The 14,717-nt window shown below is 42.3% G+C and overlaps 1 protein-coding gene across 2 annotated transcripts in view; it reads right to left on the reverse strand.

Moving 5' to 3' along the window:
- UBE2F (ubiquitin conjugating enzyme E2 F (putative)) overlaps positions 1-14,717 on the reverse strand; it is a 54,638-nt gene that overhangs the window by 11,402 nt on the left and 28,519 nt on the right. For both annotated transcript variants that reach the window (XM_069021743.1, XM_069021745.1), the window contains 2 exons: positions 10,274-10,306; positions 8,130-8,192 (listed from right to left, as the gene is read on the reverse strand). In XM_069021743.1, coding sequence (XP_068877844.1) covers positions 8,130-8,192; positions 10,274-10,306 — 96 coding nt within the window. The remainder of the gene's footprint in view (positions 1-8,129; positions 8,193-10,273; positions 10,307-14,717) is intronic.

Below are 14,717 nucleotides of genomic sequence, written 5' to 3' on the forward strand. Positions count from 1 at the left end.
AATGCAGGGCTAACCAAGGCAATCCTTGAAGTCAAGCACCAGCACAGTGCCAGAAAAAAAAACCAAATCCAGAAAATTTTGCTTATTGCTGATTTACCACTCCTTCATGCCATGTTCAAGAGGTCAAACTTTGATACTTTCGTTTTTTTAACCCCTTAAAAAGAATTCAGCTCTAAATGTTCATGCTTTATGAGCACCTTGGACACCCAGCACATTTCCTCTCCTCTAGCACCAGCTCAAACACAATAATAATATAAAAATATTTTTTAAGACTACATGAAATTAAATTCAAGTAAATGTTTTTTGATATATTTTCTCTGTTTAAGGCAAATTTTTCAGCTGCCTTGAGTCATCACTAAACTTTTGACATTTGAGCTTAAAAAACGTTAACAGCAATTACCAAAAATCTTCATGTATCACTGTCACTGAATACAGAATTTTATAGGGGTATGTTTGGAAACACTTCCAGCTGGCTGTGATGGGAAACCATTTGCAAGGTATGGGGAATTACAAGGTAGAATTGGGTTGTGAGCTGTAAAACCTGCCTGCAGAGGCACATGGCAGCACAAAGGAGCACATGGCAGCACAGAGAGGCTTTGACAGGATCCTGGGGGGAGGAGGTGTCACACGGCAGAGCCCTATGGAGAGGAGCCTGCCGGGAGCTGACAGATGAGTGAACAGCGAGTGATCACCCCACAGAAGGACATTTGGAAAGTGTGTTGCTGATGTGGCAACATGGGACAGGTCACATAAGGAAATACTGTGCCTTAGAAAAGTGTATAAAACCAACTCACTGCTTTGAATGAATGATTCGGATTCCCTGCCGCTCTGGGTCTGAGATTCAGTCACCGACAGCAAGGGTGAAAAGTCTCACAAAGAGAACTGGGCTAAAAATAATGCCTGAATGAATTAAATGAGCATTATTTCTTAAAAATCCCTTAGGGAAGACCCTGAAGAAAGTAGTTTGCCATTAAAAACCCTTGGAATGCATTCCCTGGATCTAATCCAATAAAGAAACACTCAGATAGAAACATGATATAAACTTGGGTAATAGAGAGCTGGTATTTGATTTTTGACCCATCCACGTGCTTTGGAATACTCTGCAAAAGAAAACCATTTCAATTGTTCTCAGTTTCTTCAAGGACTACTACCCATCATAGAAACACAGATTATCCACAATTACCTGGAAAATAAAATGCTTGTTTACAGCTATTTCTGATGCTTTTTACCCAAATAACATCTCCTCTGAAATGTACAGTGACAGGATGCAGCATCCACGAACCATGAAATTTTATTTATTATATTTTATATACTCTAAGTGTTTTGTATCAAAATGTCTTTTAGAGAATCTTGGACAATTTTGGTGACTGCTATCTGAACAAGCTGCTTTGCACCCAAATTGGCCAACAATCACTACAGATCAGTGGATAATATTTCTAATTCCCAGAGAGATTTAAGCCTCAAGGAATTAAGCCAAAAATAAACTGAAAACAAAAGCAGAATCTAAGCAGTTTGGAGGTAAGGAAGTGCAAGGAAAAGACCTGATGTCTTCTGAACAGGAAGAATCCCTGCAGGAGCTAAATATTCAAATATGCCTTTGACATAAAAATGGTAACAAAGATAGAGCAGGTACAACAGCGAAACAAAGAAGCTACTGTAAGATCACTTAAATTAATTACTTTAAACCAGAAGATCTGAGGAAGAAATAGAGATAATGAATACTTTTTCCCTAAACTTCCAAGCTGAATTTTTTGTTAGTTTGCCTGCTTAGAGGATCCAACACACCTGTGGCACACTGGCATTTATATCATGATTTTCATTCAGACATATCAAAGAGCATTTCAAACAGACTGATCTCCTGAGACAGGAAATTACATTAACAGAAGAAAACTAACTTCAACATGATCAATGGCAAGAGATAAAGCAGAATCCAAATCTGAAGGCACTATTTAGTTTCAAATGCTTTTCTTCAGCTACACAGAAAAATGGATTTTGAAGAAAAGCTTAAACCCAAATGTAATGATGCCCTTATTATGTATAAGCACAGAAATAAAAAGCCAAGAGGATAAAAGTACAGCTGGCCAGGACACTATTTTGGAAGAGTCTTTAGAAGGATCAGATCTGAAATGACACAGAGGCAGTGAGCTCTGGGACTCTTTAGCTGTCTAAAGGCACCAGAAGTCCAAGGACAAAATTACTCCAAACTTCAGCAGAGATAAAAGATCCCAGATTTGCCAGCTCCTGTATTTAACACTCTGGGGAATAAGTGGGAAAAGAAAGCACCAGGCTCCCAGATTAGTGATTGATAAAACCTGAGGTGAGACACAAGGGACAGGAACCTCTTTCTACTTTGAGATGTGCTTCCCACGCCAGACTTTAAATGTCTGGGAAAAAAACCCCCAAAAAAAACCAACAAGGAGGAAATCACTCTTGGTGAAACAAGTTTTACAATCCCAAACTGTTGCTTGTTTCTGGAGGCTCCAGAACTGAGGAGGCTGTGCTGGGCAATGACAGTTTTTGATGCAAAGGGACAATCTAGGGGGAATTCAACTTAGTGTGTTTCCTAAGGGATGCCTGAATATCTTCTACAGAATATCTGTGTTTGTTTGTTACTTTCATTACTTACTTGCTGACAGCCTTCTCTTTCCATGGCTCACCTGTTCTCAGGAGGTGTCTGGCCCAGGCACTGACACTTTGTCAGGTGCTGCTGGTTCCCACCCAGGGGTTTCATAGAATTCCACACTGGTTTGGGTTGGAAGCTGTCCTGGGTTGCAGTGTATTCTATTACCATCCTCATGAGCTGTTGAAACCAGGTGGGGCAGTGTTTCCTTTCCTCCTCCCTCTGGACTATCTTTCTGATTAATGGCTCATCAATACCCTGACTCAGAGACAACTCCCTCCGGACTATCTTCTGTTAATGAGCCCATCAACACCTGGCCTCATGACTCATTACCCCATTGTGAGATGCTCCACCCAGAGGGAGGAACCAACCATCCCATCGTGGATATAATCTGATATAACCACAGAAACCCCTTTCCACGTGATTCCCAGAGGACAGGAGCTACACAGCCACCACTGGGCGTTCCGAGGAAGAGCAGCCCCTTCCTGCAGGATCACCCTGCCCTGCCCTGGACAGAACCACCGCCCTGCCCTGCTCACCGGGAGCCGCCAGCGCCCCTGCCGGCTGTGAGCGGAACTGCACCCGAGGGGAAAGGGCCTGACAGCCGAGAAGGCCGGGACTGGGTTTGGGATTGTTTGCTGTTACTGCCATAGCTATTGCTGTTTGTTTGACTGGTTATACACATATAGATATATAATAGTAAAGAACTGTTATTCCTATTTCCCATATCTTGTCCTGAAAGCCCCTTTATTTCAAAATTACAGTAATTTCAGAGGGAAAGGGGTTGCATTTTCCATTTCAAGGGAGGCTCCTGCCTTCCTTGACAGACACCTGTCTTTCAAACCAAGACAGAAGCTCATCCCATTCCACCCCCTGCCATGGGAAGGGACACCTTCCACTATCCCAGGCTGCTCCAAGCTCCATCCAACCTGCCCTTGGGCACTTCCAGGAACGGGGCAGCCACAGCTGCTCTGGGCAATGCTTGAGAAATTAAGACTCTTCTATAAAAATTCTGAACTGCTTGGTGTTTAAGGATTCTAAAAAACTGCCTACAATTATGAAAGGTTATAAAAACTCTTCAGTGAAATACGTCCTCAGCAACTGTTCCTAATTATCGATGGAATTTCTAATGGAATTAGATCAGTGCTCTCACTAGTGAAGACAAGGCGACAGTCCTCAAGTAATTTTAGGAGAACATTAATCCCACAAGACTCATTAGAACAACCTCCAAAGACCACAAGCAATTGTGAGGAGGGACTGAGTTTTTTTAAGCCAAGTTTCCTAAAGAACTGAGGCTATGCAGGGCAATTACAATCCTAAGAGGAAACCTTAAGAGGCAGCTTCGGATTCTGTAACACCATGAACTTCATAAATCCATCTCCACAGAAATAATCCTGAAATACAAACCTTATTTTCTCTACCACCCAGAGAAACCTTTAATTAAAATAAAACAAAAAAAAATTTTAAAAATTAATAAAAGAATTGCAGAAGTCAATTCAGAGCCAAACTCCTCCACACAAACCTATGCAAAATAATTCAGCATTAAATGCTGCTTTCCAAGGAGTATGCAAATAAAATCAGGGCTCACTGAATTAAGTAAAAAAAGCTTGTGTTCAAAGTGGATCCTTGGCAACAAAACGCTTATTCCCATTAGATTTCTCAGTTCTGGCACTTCAGAGCTGCAGGTAAATATGATAAGCTGGATTTTCACAAGGAGGAAGAAAAACTCCCTGTCAAGTGCAATCTACCATAGTCTTTCACAAGGACACAGCACAAAGCACTCAATGCTGACAGATGGGTTTCACTAAGATGGAAAGATTGTGCAGCAAAACAACGCAGGGAGATGTTATTCAGCTTCTCCTACTACAGAAACAACTGCAGATCACATGGATGAAAAAGTAAATGACGAAAGTTTGCTTGAATTGCACCAAATACAGGGTAAATAGAAGTAAAATGGGACACAGCATTAGGGTTCTTAACACAGCAGGCCTGGGTGAGGAAGAAATCTAAAGAAAACTTGGAGCACCATTTCTACTTTAAGCCACACGAAGCATGCAATGAATCTTCTGTTGCATGCTGTACACATGGCTTTGAATTGTTTTTTGGCAGAAGTGAACACCACTAGGAAATGTAAAGGGCTTTTAAGGATCCTGGCAAATCGCTATGTCCTGGGGCAGCATCCCAAACCACCCATGACAGATGGACATATGGAAAGTATTTCCTTGGTTTCAGCTCACAAATCACAGACACAGCACCCACAGCACCTCTGCATGAGGAATACACAAGTCCTGAAGCACTAAGCTCATTTGGTTTTCTATTGCCAAGTTCTATCCCTGTTGTTTCAGTGTTCGGCCCACCTGGCTGCCACAGAACAAATCACTAAAGCTCTGTGTGTTTGCTGTATAAAAACCAACAAATCCTACAATTTTTAGCACATCATTTCTAAGTGAGCAGTCATTGAAAATTAAACACTTGTTCATTGCTTTAGAATCCATGGAATTCACCTGACTGAAAATTAATGCTCTGGCCATGCACATAACTACTGACAGACTAACTTCTGTGCTAAATGCAGAGTGGTCCAAGCTCATTAATTAGCAAGAGCTTCTTTAAATTCAGCAAGAAAACTCACAGCACTAAACTGCTGAGATTGTATCAGTGTGAGAAGACTGAGTGTTGGGAAACTCCCTGCTTAGCTTACATAGAGAGACATCAATCATCTTTTTATTCTGATTTATTGAGCTCTACACTAAGAGAGGATGATTTCTTCAGTGACTGTGACCCAACTGCAGAGCAACGTGGGCACCACAGTGTCCAGCATTTGTGAAAACAGATGTTGAAGACTCTGCCCAAATTTGTTGTACAGCCTTCTGAAAAATTACCTGGCAAGGTGTGTGTGGGAGAACTGCAGAATGACTAAAGCTGCATAAACAAACATATTTATTTTAAAAAATAATTTGTAAAAGTGACTTGATGCTCACTGGCTGAAGGAAGCTGCGAAGGAACAAGTTCAGTAACTGAGAGCTCCTTCCTGGAGCTAAAGGAGGTCCTGGAGGGCTGAAGCTGAAGCTGCACTAACACACATCTCAGGTAAGACAGGTTAATAAAACAATCAATTACAGAACTCGAGCTCTGAGTTTTGTATCATTTTACATCCTAGAACAAGGCTGCTTTTCCACAAGCTACAACTACGTGCTCAGTTATACACCACTGATTTAATGCAAAAATGGAGAGGTGCCTTACAGAGGAAGGGATCATAACTGTCCCTTCCAGCATGATCTAACAGAAACATTCCCAGCACAGCTGTTTCCCAAGAATCAGCAATAAGGATTTGCTGTATCTGATGTGACTTTTTCCAGCATCTGCAAGGCAGGAGTCATTTATGGTAACTGGGAACTGACCAAACCCCAGCCTCAGCTCTCAATAACCACAGGCAAGGCACGGATTAGCTGTTACCCTCTCAGGCATGTCAGCAAAGGAATGGCAGGATTTCGAATCTGAAGGGACATCAGTGAAATCCTGAGTCATCTCCCCTGGGAGAACCACAGGAGACAGCCCGAGGTCCAGTGGTTTGGCTGTCACACACCACACACTCCCACACTCCCAGGATTCCCCTGCAGGATCTTCTGGACACAGATGTTTGTGTACAGAACTATTTCTGTATGGATGTATTTGCACATCTGTGCAATATCATATAGATATTGTACATGCAAGCATATATTCCATATACACTGTTTGCATAATTGTATTACACATGGAAACAAATCTCAGAGGAAAGGAAACTAATTGGCATTCCCATACTTAAATCCTATTGGGCATTGCAAGTATTTCCTAAGAGCCAGGATGGGACCACAGCAGTCTGACTCCACAACAAAGTGTTTATATAAAATATGACATCTCTGCCAGAGGGAAGCAAAAAAACAACTCAGGCTGCAACTGCAGCTTTTTCTCTCCCTTGCATTATTCATTCTCTCCACAAAGGCATCACTGGGTTTTTTTTGATGTCACCACAAGACACGCTACAGAAAATCCAGCCCTACCTGGTGCTGTCACTATCAATGAAACACCTACACTAAATTCAGATATGCTCAAAAAAAAAAAATTAAAATGGCATAATATGAATTTTACAGATGCTTTTGAGACTGCTAAGAGTTTAATAAATAAAAAAATGTTTGTTCCAAAAAAATTTGTAATTTAGAAGACTGTCAAAAAAACCACTCAACTTCCTTTTCACTTCTTCAAACAACTTCCATGCCATTAGTGTAGCAGTACCTATTTTTGAGTGCTCACCTCTGGTTTTGAGGGAGGTGTGTTTTTTAAATCAGGTAACATTTTCCTTTCTGTGGATTCCTAAGATTTCCAGTTTCTCAATGAGGCTGAGAGGTGCAGGATAGCAATTTTAACCACCCGGGGCCAGGAATGGGGAGGAATGGGGTGGGCTTTAAGGTCCCTTCCAACCCAAACCGTTCTGTGATTCCATGATACAACAAAATCACAAAACCTCCTCTCTTCCAGGGGAGGTTTCTAGACAATGTTTTCCAGCTTAGCCTTATGTTCTCATCTCAGCCCTACAAACACTGATGAATACCAGAATAGCTACAAGATCTCATTAATCAAAAAATAGCTAGAAAGATAACTTGCCATCCTGGTACTTCCTCTTGAAAAAATGAGATAAATTAGGTACACTGCCTGACTGTATTTTCAATGAACTCTTCAAATCAACACTCGCTTACCTGGAAGCTTTCTTCAATCTTAAAAGGTTAACTTCAACAAAAGTGTCGGAAGAGTTTAATTAGAACAAGAGATCTTGAACATACTGAGTGTGAGTTCCATGTGCTTGAGGAATAAATCTGTGTAGTGTAACACAATGTAATTTTGGAGATGGATACAAAGAAGAAATTGGCACTTTTGTTCACAGGTGAGCAGTACATCTCATATATGCTCACCAGGCCACTAATCCAGACCATGTTCTGCTTTGCCCAGTCCATAATACACACATGAAAATTAGGATCAGTAAAAAGAAAATAGAAATTCCCATTCCTGTTCTTTAAACTTGCCCAGATTTCTCCTGGCTTCATAAATATATGCAACATGTAAGAGGTCTGAATAAAAAAGCTGCCATTGGACAGAGAAAGAGGGGATCTTCTCAGAGGTCTTCTAAGGTAAAGGTCACTCATATCACCATGCCAAACCAACTCACCACCAGCTTGCTGCACAGAACACACACAGCTTCAGGGGAAATCTCAGACACAAGAAGGAGAAAATCATCTGTTTTCGGGCTGTGACCACATTATGGTCCACAATCCCAGCATATGGTGACTAACACCACTGTGTGGAGTTTGCTTTCCCACAGAAAGCACTTTTTGTTTGAATAACTGGGTGCTGATCCAATGAGTCACTTGACTGCCTCAAGCAGCAGCTCCACCACTCAAAAAGGACTGTCTGGGAACTGCTGAGTACAGAATGTGTATTTGTTTAGGAACAACGTGCCTTAAATAAACCACTGACTCACCTTGTCACGCAAATGATGCTCTGCAGCCTCAATATTCAAAGGATCGTCAAAATTCAAAAGATCCTAGAAAAGAGACAGAGAGAACATTGCAGGGCTCCCACTCACTGCATCACAAGGAGCCCAAAGCCCTCATGAACAAGATGATGGAACAAAGCAAACAGGGCAGCAAGGGTAGTGCTTAATCACTACCTTGGTGGTGTCCCTGCCAAAGGTAAATGCAAATGAGTTTGAAAGTTGGAAACCAAATCACAGCACAATTAAATGACAACAGCACCAAGGCATTTGAACCCTTCTGGTGTGAGCCACATACTGCCCCAAGCCACTTCTCCCTGGAAGCAAATGCACTTCCACTGGAAAACAGTTATAAGCTAAATTTTGGAGGAACATTCAAACTTTCAAGAGGCACAATTCCTGCTGATTTTTGTTCAAGGGCAAAGTAAACCTTTAAAAAAAACTTCTGCAAACAGTGTGCTGATAAAGTATTAGTTTCCCTAATGCCACATCATAGAAAAGCAATTTAATTCTCTCTGTGATGAAGCTATGTAACCTGGAGCCTGACAGGGAAGTTTTAGTGCTCTGGGAAAAACAGTGCCTGGAGGAAAAGGAGTGCAAAGACCTCGAGAACTACAGACATGTGGGGTCAGGGAGCAGAAATAGTCACAACAAACCTCATGTCTCTCAGTTTAATCTCAAATATTAATTTTGGAAGGAGAAAGGGTCTAGGGTTAAAAACAATGGAGAAGAGGAATCATCCCTAGAAATAACACTGAATCACAAGGCCCCTGTTCTGCCTGCAGCCCTGCTCTAAGGTCAGCCTGTGTTAAGAGTAAAATACCACTGTACCACAATGTGAAAGGCTCCTGGCAGTCCCCAACTCATCCTCAAGCAGCAAACTCCATGTTTCACTCAAATCAGGACACCAGCCCACCTCATTTTCATTCACTTCCTTCAATAAAACCCCTCATGAATCAGCCAGACCAGTGTGATCCCAGTGCCAACTTTTCAAAGCCGAATTATTTTCAAGAAGCCGGGTGTGAGGGAAATCCAGGAGGGAAGCACAGCTCTTACAAGCCATGACAAATCCCCGTGGCCTCCTATGCATGACCACCGCTCTCTGCAGCTCTTTGCCCAACATTTTCATGTGCAGCTCTGCCCCTGAAAGCCCCCAGAGGATTTTGCTTCCTTACAGTTACTTGGCATACACAGGGAGACTGACTGTGAAATGCAATTGACTTTTGTTGGAAAGGCAAATGCTCTCCAAACTTTTACATCAATTTACCAAAGAAGCTGTTGAAAAAAACAAACCAAGCCTTTGGATGCCAGGAAATCCAAGCCTCCTTCTACCCTGGAGTGGCAGGGGTGGCTCTCTCCAGAGAGGATGACAAATGTGGCCACCAAGGTAGTGCTGCTCTTTGCTTTCTCCTGACCTTTCTACCCAGCAGCAATGGCTGTGGAAAGGAATCCCTAAAAAAAGGTAACTTTTGTAAAGACTTCGCCCCTCTCCACCTCTAGGGCAAAAGCAGCTGTTGCATCCTGCCTGCCTCTTGCAGCTTCCTGCCCTCTCCTCCATTTTCAAGGTGCTCCTGCAATTACAGGTTCCTTCCTCCCATCAAGATTAAAAAACAGGGAGGAAATGTGATCCCTGAATAAAATCACGTAAGTTCTGTGACAAATCAGGTTTTATGCAAACTCTGTGGGTAGATACCAAGGCCCCTGAATAGGAATGTAAGTGTTCAAAACAGGAATGAGACTGCAGGGCAGTCATTAATTCCTAAATAGCATTCTTTTAAAGACTAACACCAACACAATTCCTTCTCAGAGCATTATGAATTTTTATTTCCTGCAAATCAGCAGAAGGAGTTTCATACTGTGTGGAAGATCCCAAATAACTTGTTATCAAAACATCCCCTAATATTTCTAACCAAAGTAAAATCCATGTATAAGAAGCTGTCTTTCAGACTGTCTGGATGAGTTCCACAAACAAAAGCACAAACTGATTTCATACTCATCTGACACCCACTGAAGCCAAAGGAAATAAAGACCTAAACTTTTAGAGGCAACACACAGGGTTGGCATTAGGTGATGCTGAAACTAAACCAGGCAGGAAAAAGGAAAGTGGACATGCAAAATATTCCTTTACTTACAGTAAATAAAGAGTTTAACCCCCAGACAATATCCTGCAAAGGAAAAACACAGTTAGTTAGACATGCATTTCAGGAGTTTTGAACATGTTCACAAACTTTATTTTTCTATTAATCCATGAAATAACTGGAAAAAAAAGAGTGATATTTTACTAACTTAAATCAAAATGTTGAAAAAGCTTTCCCATTTTATAGCCACTAGGTCAGCAAAACCCAAATACTACATATTCAAATAGAAGATCAGGTCTTCCTGTGTGTACAGGAGCCTTATTGCTGTTGCTCCTCCATTCAAGGAGAGCAGTGATACCACAGGATGTGCCACCAACTGAAAACTGCACTGCTTAGTATAAAGGGTGGGTATAAAACTTAATTTAGCAATCTATTCTTAAAATTAAAAAGGGGTCAAACAAATACTTGAAACTGTCAAAATATCAGAGAAAAGAGAGTGAGGAGCAGTAGGAGTACAGAGAAATACTATTCTTACAAGAGCATTTGTCTCAAGTCATTCCACAGCTGAAATGCACCTTTTACAATAAAGATAAAGCCTCCAAGTAAAAAACTTCCTATGCACAGCAAAGGACTTCAATAAATGAGTATATTTGAGCTTGTTTCCTGTTCTGGGCCCTGTGCTGAAAGTGTGGACCACAGAAATCCATATCCCTTAAGGGCACTGTCCAATTATGCCCTAATGAACAAGACACGATGTCAGCATTATGCAGCCAACAGCCTCTGACGATCCAATTTCCATTTGATCTTGCACAAAGAACCCACTCAGTTTATCTGCTTTTAAAACATGAATCTGTCCAGCAGGGCTGGCACTGTCAGCGTTTCCAGCCTCAGCACCTTCTCAAGTGTGGCATAAGGCAGCAACTTTCAAACGTGCTCATCACCTTCAGTGGCAGCACAGACACATAAACTGCACAAAGGAGATGACCCAGACACTTAATTACAGTTATCTGTAAATTTTAAGTCTCTAGTGCTGAGCAGTCATCCTCATTCCCAAACAATCACTCTGCCAGTTCCCTGGCAAGCAGGAGAAAATGAACTGTTTCAAATAATGGATGGAAATCATTGTTTTACACTTTATTTAAGCTTCTGTGCTTGTTCAACTGCTGGCACAGAAACCAGGCATAGGAGAGGTTAGCAGAGCATGGTATTAAGGAAACCTGCATGAATCCGAGGGATAAATTATTAGTACCATGCAGTGATGTGCCAAAGTCACAGATTAAAGGAAGATTTTAGTGACATGGAGAGCCTGAAGAGTAGCAAAAGGCAGGAAGGTCTCAATTTCCACTTGATTCTCCCACATCCAGCCATCAGGGGGTGCTCAGCAGCTCTGGGCAACCCCTCTGTCCCAGCAGATGCTCTGCCCCCAAAGGTCAGGAGCCCCTCCACTGCTGCCCTCCAAGGCTGTACTGCCCTTCAGAGAAGCAGAGCTGCAGGAAAAAATGACATTTTTCCAAGTTGCCTTCTACCTACAGCATGAGACAGCAGGCTGCAGCTGGAGAATGTGATGCAGAATCACAATAATGAGCATTAAAACCACCCTGAAAAGGTACAAGGTCACATGAGTACTCTGGGGTCCGGCCATTTTGCAATCCTGAATGCCAAACCTGCATTCCCAGGGTTACAAACTGTCCACAGCTATTCAAGCACCAGCACAGCTAAAAAGGAACAAGCCAGGAGCAAGTCAGTCACTGAGTGCCTTCTGAAATGCTCAAGAGCTCAGCTTCTCCTTACACGGAGCAGTGCTGAACCCCTTGGTCTTCCAGAACCTCCCCACAGACACCAGCAGAGCTCTCTCCAGACAAAACTCCTGCTCTGATACCTCTCACAAGTAAATGCTGCAGCCCAAAGAAGAGATGTGATGCCATATTTTCCCATTACATCATAAATTGCTCCCAAATTCTTATTTGCTGAACCCTGGTTCTAAGGCTTGACTCATCTGGGGCTGGTTTTACAGAGTTCTATTAAAAAAAAAAAAGACACCAAACAAAAAACCCCAACAAAAACCTCTGTAAGGGCACAAGTTGTCAGAATGCTGTACATCTCCACTGCCATTCTAGACACCAAAAAGCGTAATAGGATTATTATTATTATTACTGAATAATTTACCTGTGAAAGTCTTAATACCACTTTTGATGTTTCCATCTATTCAAGTTTTACGATTTGCTGGATTCATTTTATACCCCTGTATGTCTCCATAAAAAATAATGCTAAATTACTACCAGAGGGCAACACTTTTTGTAATGAGTTTGAGGCTAGTCTGGATTTAAATCTTGGATATTGAGAAAGGGAAGTGGGATGGAACAGATGAGCAAAAGTGAAGCAAGTATTTGGTATTTGAAAAACTCAACACCGTTGAACTGCAGAAATAACCACTATGCATGACCAACTTCAGCAGAGCTGTTGGCTGCATGCAGATAAGCCCTGGCCTGGATGCTTGCTTTGGGTTTTTTTGAGGAACTAAAAGGATGTGCAAGCCACTAAAGATCTTGTCAGATTTAAAGCTCAAAAACTTCTATTCTCCTTCAGTGTAATAAAGCATCAGGCTTGGCTTCAAATATTTTCTAATCTTGTGGCTTAAATACTCTGAAAACAAAGTTAAGCCTATGTACAGGAATTTTTAAAGGTTATCTTCACAGGTAGGAGCAGGGCAGGTGGCAACTTACACTAGTGCACACCTTGATGGTGCTGCACTTCAGTGAGAACCCACCTGTACAAGATCAGACATCTACACCTGACAAGGTAACACCTGACAAGGCTGTTCCCTTTACAAAGCTGCTTTGTATCCAATTTCTTCTCTGTGCTTAACATCAAAGTTACAGAGGACACGGGCACCACTGCTGAGGGGCAGCCACAGAGCAAAGCTGAGAGCCCCTGCTTTTGTACCAAACCTGTCTTTTGTACCTGCCCAGGCTGGACCTGCTGCCAGGGCTGCCCAATTCCTCGAGCTGCTTTATCTGGCTCCTGCTCCAGCTGTGCCCAGGCTGTTCCCTCTGTGGTATCCCAGAGGTTTCCCATCAGCTGAGATGTCACCTGTGGGTCACATGCCTCTGGGAGTAGAAGGCAGATCTTGGATATGCATGTGGGTTTAATTCACAGCTATTCTGTTAGTTCAGAGGAGGCAATGATGGTACTGGAAATCAAGAGCTGGGGTTCCCACGCACAGCAGTACCTGGCTAAATCCTCACTGGGTAAGGGGAACAGGGGAAAACGAGGGAAGCACACTCTGCTCCATGGCACTGTCACCATTCCGGGCTTGAGCATGAGGAAGTCAACACAAGCAAGTCAGAAGATCAACAGACTGTTGTAAACAACCCCTTTATAATCACCCCTTTTCATCTGAACTACTTTTGTGCTGCATCTGAGTGAAAAGTTACACTAAACCCCTGCCCACAGATTTATTTACAGTGTGCCAAATGAGGAGAAAAAACCTGCTGCTGCAGCAGTGTTTGAAGTTCAAGAGCAGTGACACAAAATCCTCAACGCAGCTTCTGAAACAGCCTCTCCCGAGGCCAGGGAGTCTCAAAGCTTTGCATTTGTAGGAGGTCCTAACTCAAGTCACTGACCTTGCCCAGTGACAGTTCTCACAGCCACTTCACAAAAGCAAAGCCACCGAAACCATGTCACAGACAAGGGCTTCAGAAAGACAACCACAAGCACTTTCTGAAGAGAGAGCAAACATGGAAATTGCAAATTAAGATTTTCCTTTAACAGGCAAAGTATATTTAACGCATTCATTTAAGAAGAGAGCAAACCAGACAAAAGCACCTTACAAACTTCCAATCAAAGAAATTCCTTTAAGAGATCCAAAGAGCATTTCTGAGCTAACAGACTGACTAAATCAAAGCTCATTCCTAAATCATTTTTTATAAACAATTTAACCCAGTCAGATGAACAAAAGGAGCAGCAGTTATTTGTACAAGGACCTGCCTGAAGCAATTTTTTTGGGTTTGTTTGAAAAAGGGCTTCAAATGCCACTCCAAAGCTCAGCTTGCTCTAAGCCAGGCCATGCATGGCCATCTCCTGGGGCAGCTCTCTGCTGTCTTGTCTGCCTACACACCACCTCAAGGTGGCTTTCCTCCTCCATTCACCTTCTTCCACCATCTCTTAAAAACAAGCCCATCTTCTTCCTCCCTTCGCTGCAGCCTAAAAAACCAAGCACACTTCATCCTACCCCACCACATTTATCACTGGTCCTGGTGATCAAAAAAAGTGTTTTCCTTCCAGAGATGTAGGCACTTTCCAGCTTATGAAAAACTTTTTCCCTCCTAAACTGTCTTCTCCCAAATAAAATCTCCTTTTATTTCCCTCTCCTGCTCCTCTCTAATCTTGCAAAATTGAAAAACACTGTTTCCACCTAGAATAAGGTGATTAAGTGAACATCACCTTTCTTTAGTCACTCACAAAGGCCACCTCAATTGTCATGTGCCTGCACCCCTGC

The sequence above is a fragment of the Aphelocoma coerulescens genome, chromosome 7, assembly GCF_041296385.1.
Source record: "Aphelocoma coerulescens isolate FSJ_1873_10779 chromosome 7, UR_Acoe_1.0, whole genome shotgun sequence".
In the NCBI taxonomy this organism is placed as follows: Eukaryota; Metazoa; Chordata; class Aves; order Passeriformes; family Corvidae; genus Aphelocoma; species Aphelocoma coerulescens.